At 40.0% G+C, this 5,343-nt stretch overlaps 1 protein-coding gene across 1 annotated transcript in view; it reads left to right on the top strand.

Annotated features, from left to right (window-relative positions):
• Positions 1-334: 334 nt before the first annotated feature.
• LOC104524852 (protein O-mannosyl-transferase 2-like) overlaps positions 335-5,343 on the top strand; it is a gene marked incomplete at its 5' end in the record, with an annotated part of 9,121 nt that continues 4,112 nt past the window's right edge. Inside the window, 5 exons of the mRNA XM_010167848.1 lie at positions 335-413; positions 1,184-1,335; positions 3,023-3,114; positions 4,125-4,201; positions 5,050-5,057. Of these exons, the coding sequence (XP_010166150.1) occupies positions 335-413; positions 1,184-1,335; positions 3,023-3,114; positions 4,125-4,201; positions 5,050-5,057 (408 nt within the window). The remainder of the gene's footprint in view (positions 414-1,183; positions 1,336-3,022; positions 3,115-4,124; positions 4,202-5,049; positions 5,058-5,343) is intronic.

Here is a 5,343-nt window from a genome sequence, read left to right as displayed (position 1 = left end):
AAAACTACAAAATAACAACAACCAAACCAAAGAACCCCAACAATGTATTTTCCACTTGGAGGTGGTGGATTGTAGCTTGAGGGTTGGATTTGTTGGTGCTTGTCCTCCTTTTCTGGCACTGCGTGGTCTGGTGTATGCTGAGAGCTGCATGGTGGGAAGTGGCAGTTTCACCCTGTGACCCCATCCCTCTTAAAGCCGCATCCAGCCCTGCCCTCGGCTGAAATTCAGTGGTCAAAGCGCTGGTGGCTCTCTGAATGCCTCAAACCAAAGTTATTATCACAGATTGACTGAAACATAAAAACAAAACAAGGTGTGACTTTTAGTTTCATTTCAGGACTTCTAGAAATCTCCACAGTCACCAGCATGAGGCTCCCCTGACAAGGAAGCATTTTCAGGTTACTGGCTATGGAATAGTAAGTGAATGGCAAGATAAAACAAAAGCTCCTTCTTTTGGGGAGAGTTCATACCATGCCAAGGGGATTTAGTCGTGCTTTTGTAGTTTGTTAGCCAAGGTGATAGATGTGCTTCTACCATACTGAAGGTAAAACTGACTTAGTATGAAAGAGCTTATCTCATATTTAAGGTCTGTTTAACGTGAACACAGACAAGAAAATAACATAAGCTTTTACTTCCAGTCTAGCTTTGGCAGCGTTCAACTCCAGAAGTGCCAAACTGAGCAACTTTGAAGTTGCTCTGACAAGCATTATTTTATGTATTTGGCCTTGTCACATAGACAAGTGCCTTTTTTTGACAGAATGATGACAGAATTTTGAATTACAAAAACGAAATCTGCTTCGAGGGCTAAATTTCCAAATGCAAGGGGCTGTTGCCTGAACCCCTTTTGTGAAGCAAAAGTTGTCCCTGTTTAAAATATAACTCTGAGCCACAGGCAAGTATGAATTAGAAGCAAAAAAAATTAATGTTGGCAAGATAAAAATGTATTTGTGAGTAGTTGTTCATGTCTAGAATCATCTCTTGCTGATGGGGAATCTCTTCTGTGAAGTCTGAGCGAGGGTAACCTGGGCTCCTTTGTTTAGCTTTGCCATCATTAGTTTCAGAAATTCCTGTTTGCACTGCTTCAGTCCTGTATGTCTTCTAATTGTTTTTTTTGTGGGGGTTTTTTGGTTTTGTGTTTTGGTTTGGTTATGGGTTTTTTTTATCTTTTGATATGTTTGTATGATAGAATGGAACAGGAGACTCCAATGATTTCTGGCGGATTGAAGTGGTGGGCAGAAAGGCTGGGAAGCTCATCAAAGTCCTACGGAGCCAGGTCCGGCTAACCCACGTGGCCACAGGTTGTATGTTGGGCTCTTCTGGAAAGACTCTGCCAAAATGGTAAATAGCATGTAGTCCCTCTTCACCCCTGCAAGGCCTTGAGCTGGCACGTTCCTTTGCTCAGTGGCACTTTTAAACTAAGCAATAACCGCATTTCCTCAATTTCTTTATCTTTAAAAGAATAAAAAAGTATCTAGCAGGTACTAAAAATATAACCAGAGGGGAAGCTCTGGGTTAGGGTTATGCAGTCTGCTACAGTGAAGGTAGAAAAATAATATCCCTTACTAAGATCCAGGAGTGACATGGACATAGACCTTGTCATCTGGTACGTCTAGGAGAGGATGACAGATGTGTTCTTCAAGGCCCATTTTATCCTTAGGATTCACAAAAATTGCCAGGAACTGGAGCAATTAATGCTGTTCTGTACCATAACACTTCAAATTTCTTTTTATTGGTATTAATTTCTTTAGTGTTTGGAAGACCTTCTGCCGTTTTTGCATGCAGCATCTGGAGCAAGGGCAACAGTAACAAGCTGCTATTAGCAGGGGTCGTGATTTAATATGTCCTTGGATGATATGTCCTCATCATTAAAATGAGGTATATGCAGAGACTAATGCCAAGCAAGCTGCTGTATCTGCAGAGCTGTACTGTGTGGGATGCTAACGTGGATCCTGAAGGAGCAGGCTGTGCAGTCATGTTGCTTCTGTTTCCAGAGCAGCCTCCGATACTGCTAGCTTAGGTTACCCTCCACTGTGCTGTGGTAAAAAGGGCTTCTGAGGAATCCTGTGGGTGCTGAATCATAGTGAGTGCAGGCAGATATCTCTGGTGACTGCTTGTTCAGGAGTGCAAGTGCCATTTAGACTTTACTAGTAAAACTGGGCTCATGGATAAATAAAGTGGTTGATTTTTTTTAAAAATAAATCACTGCCTCTGTCCACAGCATTCAAGAAAGGGGGGATTTTTTTTCCTTAACACAAGCTTATCCTGTGAATGGAAGTTATCGCCACAAAATGTTGATGACATTAAGAGCTGAGGGGAAAAATACTCGTTAACTGCAAATAAGGGTGGTTAGAGTATATTGGATTTTTTTATTATTATTTAAAGGGGAGTAATCACTGTCCTTCAGATAATTAAGTGGTGATTAACTGATGGAATTAGTGAATTAGTGGAATTAAGTCTGCCAGGTGGTGATTGATAGAAAATTCCTTGTTAATCTGTCACATTACTGCAGGGCTTGATTCACTTTCTCCCAAAGTGTTTGATGTGACCTGCTAGAAACAGGGTGACAGACTGAATGAACAGTTGGTGGGATCCTCTAAAGTCTTTCTTTTGTTCCTGTAATACAGTTGCTGTAGGCATGGATTGACTTAAATTAACAATGGTGATTTTCTTCTGGAGAGACTTTAAGAGTTGACATGAAGTAGTTTCTAGTTGTCAATGTGCATCATCTTCAAAAATCCCACTGCTTATGTATGGACCTAGGTTTTTTAGTTTAGATTCCCACAGTTAGAAATGTGGTTCAGATATTCAGTAGGGTTTCGTTGTTGGCTGCCTTGCAAGTCTGTTTTGGTTTCTATATAGTGCTTAGAGCATATAAGACTGTGTAAGAATGCAACTACTGGGGTTGAGTGATATGGCAGGTGTTACAGGGAAATAAAAAGCTAAATGGGGAAAAAAATCAGACATGTACTGGAAATATTGAGTGATCTTTTGTGGGGTGGTGGTTAACTGTTCTGCTGTTCCTCAGGGGTTGGGAACAAGTGGAAGTCACCTGCACACCATACCTGAAGGAGACTCCCAATTCCCTCTGGAACTTTGAAGATCATATTAACCCTAAGTGTAAGTCATTTATTTCCTTTTCCTTTGAGAGTGCATCCTGGCTTGCTGTTAAAGGAAGGGATGAGCTGTCAAATGGCAGCAACTGGCATTCAGTGTTTGGAATTTGTGTGTTCTTTCCCAACTTGCTGAACTTGGGCCAGTTGTTCAGAGATGCACAGCATTTTTCTGCTTCACTGCTTGTAATGTAAGCTGGTGATAATGCTTCAAGGGTAGTGGAAGTGTAAAGACTTTTTTAAGGATTTTGAGATCTTCCTGGGTAACAGAAGTGTGGAGTTATACATACTTTAGTGATTTTTTTTAAAAAGCTAGAGTCCACCCTGTTCTGGTATATTTTTTCCATCTCTTACCAAGGGCATGCTAAATAATGACTTTGCAGTGCTATCAAGAAATGAATAGAAGTGTGACAGAGAACTAAGTTTGCCAATAATGACAGATGGGCCTTGCAGCCTCATCCAGGAGTTAAATATGCGTCACAACCTTATTTGGCCTGAATTATTTGATACAATTTTCTATGCCATGAATTGCAGATGACTTGGGCTGAGTTCTGAGTTATTAAAAAACCTAGTGTTCTTCCTCCTTTTAGAGTGACTGTAGGCAAACCAAAGGAGAGGAATCCTGGGCTGTTGACTGGGTAAAATTTCCTCTTCTGTTGTAATGCATTTTACATTCCCACACCCATGGCTCATTTACAAATTAACAGCAGCCTATGAACAGTATGTCTCTGATTTCAGCTAGAAATACACATCTGTCTATGTCATGGACTTTTATCTATTTCTCTTGCTCCTGGAAGTAAAGGAGGAAATCTAGGAGTACCTCAGTTGTGAAATTCACTGGGGGATAATTTTGACTGCAAGCCTCTTTGTTTAGAATATGAATGAATTGCATAGGGAATTAATAAAGGTGCTAGAAATAGATTTGCCACCGGAGGAGAGAGTTTTGCTTCTTTCATAATGAGCTAATAAAAGTAAACAACACAGGCTTCTAATTTATTTTTCTGTCTTTTTTTGAAGTGCCCAATATCAGCCTGGATGTTTTGAAGCCGTCTTTTGCAGAAATTCTGCTGGAATCCCACATGGTTATGATCCGGGTAGGATATCATTAATTCTAGACTGTGATTTTCTTCCTCCTTTCACTTGCATCAAAAAGAAACATTGTTTTCTGAGATATCTAGGTGATGGCTGAAAGCTGGGGCAGAATTTACATGCCCCAACAAGCTATTTGAATTTATACTTAGAAAAAGGGATGGTGTGGCAACTAAATCTAAAAGACTGGAAACCTTGGGCTTCATGCCTGGCTCTGTTGTTGGTGTGATTTAGCTACAGCTTAATTGTGTAATCCCTCCACTGCTGAAATTTGTTTCTGTAAAGACAAGTTGGAAATTTTCCCTACTCTGCTGGAAGGCTTTAAAGTTAAATTCATTAAATAAAGGCAGGAGGACATTACTGCAGTCAGAGTCAGGAAAATTAGCTAAACAGACACTTAAGAGAACAATCAATGTTTGGATTGAAAATGGAAAACTTACTCCTTTTTTTTAAAGTTCATTGAAGTGCTCTCTTTTCTGCTTTCCTCTTCCCTATTTATCCCTTAATATATAAAAAAAAGGAACTGGGTTTAATATTTTCAGAGGGGACTGCTTTTGCAGTCTTTCCCCATGAGTTTTCTTTGTGCTCTTTGCCACAGCCCTTCTGCTTCCAGCTCCTCAATCCTTCACCTGAAGAATGAGAAGTTACTATTTTGGGAAAGGAGTCTAAGGTTTTATTCTTTACTCTTTGTAAAGCTCTTCTCAGATTCTTAAAAAAAAGAGGGAGTCAAGCATATTATTATTAATGCTAAGCATTTCCATGGCAACCAGTGATAATGCTGTCTCAGATAAGGAAGCACCTGCATGAGTTTCCATGGAAATAATCTTTCTGAGGCTTTTATTTCAGAGTGGAGGGAAACCTGTTGAAGCAGTCTCTTAATGAACAAAGGTCTTGCTTATGCAACATGTATCCTCAGTGACTGAAAAGCTGGAGAAGAGAAATGAGAGAATACTACCTCAAATGATAGCCAATGAACATTTTCACTTGCACAGTAATATTAAAACATCCATTGTCCTCATTGTGGCCATCTCTGGAAGATGATGTGTTTATGTAGTCAGAAAACAAGCTTTGCTCAGGAAGAGAATTAACGTATGTTTGTGTACCCAGACATTTCTGGGCAGGCTTTGCAGCCTAACTGCCTGGTCAT

The sequence above is a fragment of the Antrostomus carolinensis genome, unplaced genomic scaffold (assembly GCF_000700745.2).
Source record: "Antrostomus carolinensis isolate BGI_N321 unplaced genomic scaffold, ASM70074v2 scaffold42595, whole genome shotgun sequence".
NCBI lineage: Eukaryota > Metazoa > Chordata > Aves > Caprimulgiformes > Caprimulgidae > Antrostomus > Antrostomus carolinensis.
This window is presented reverse-complemented; position numbering and strand designations above follow the sequence as displayed.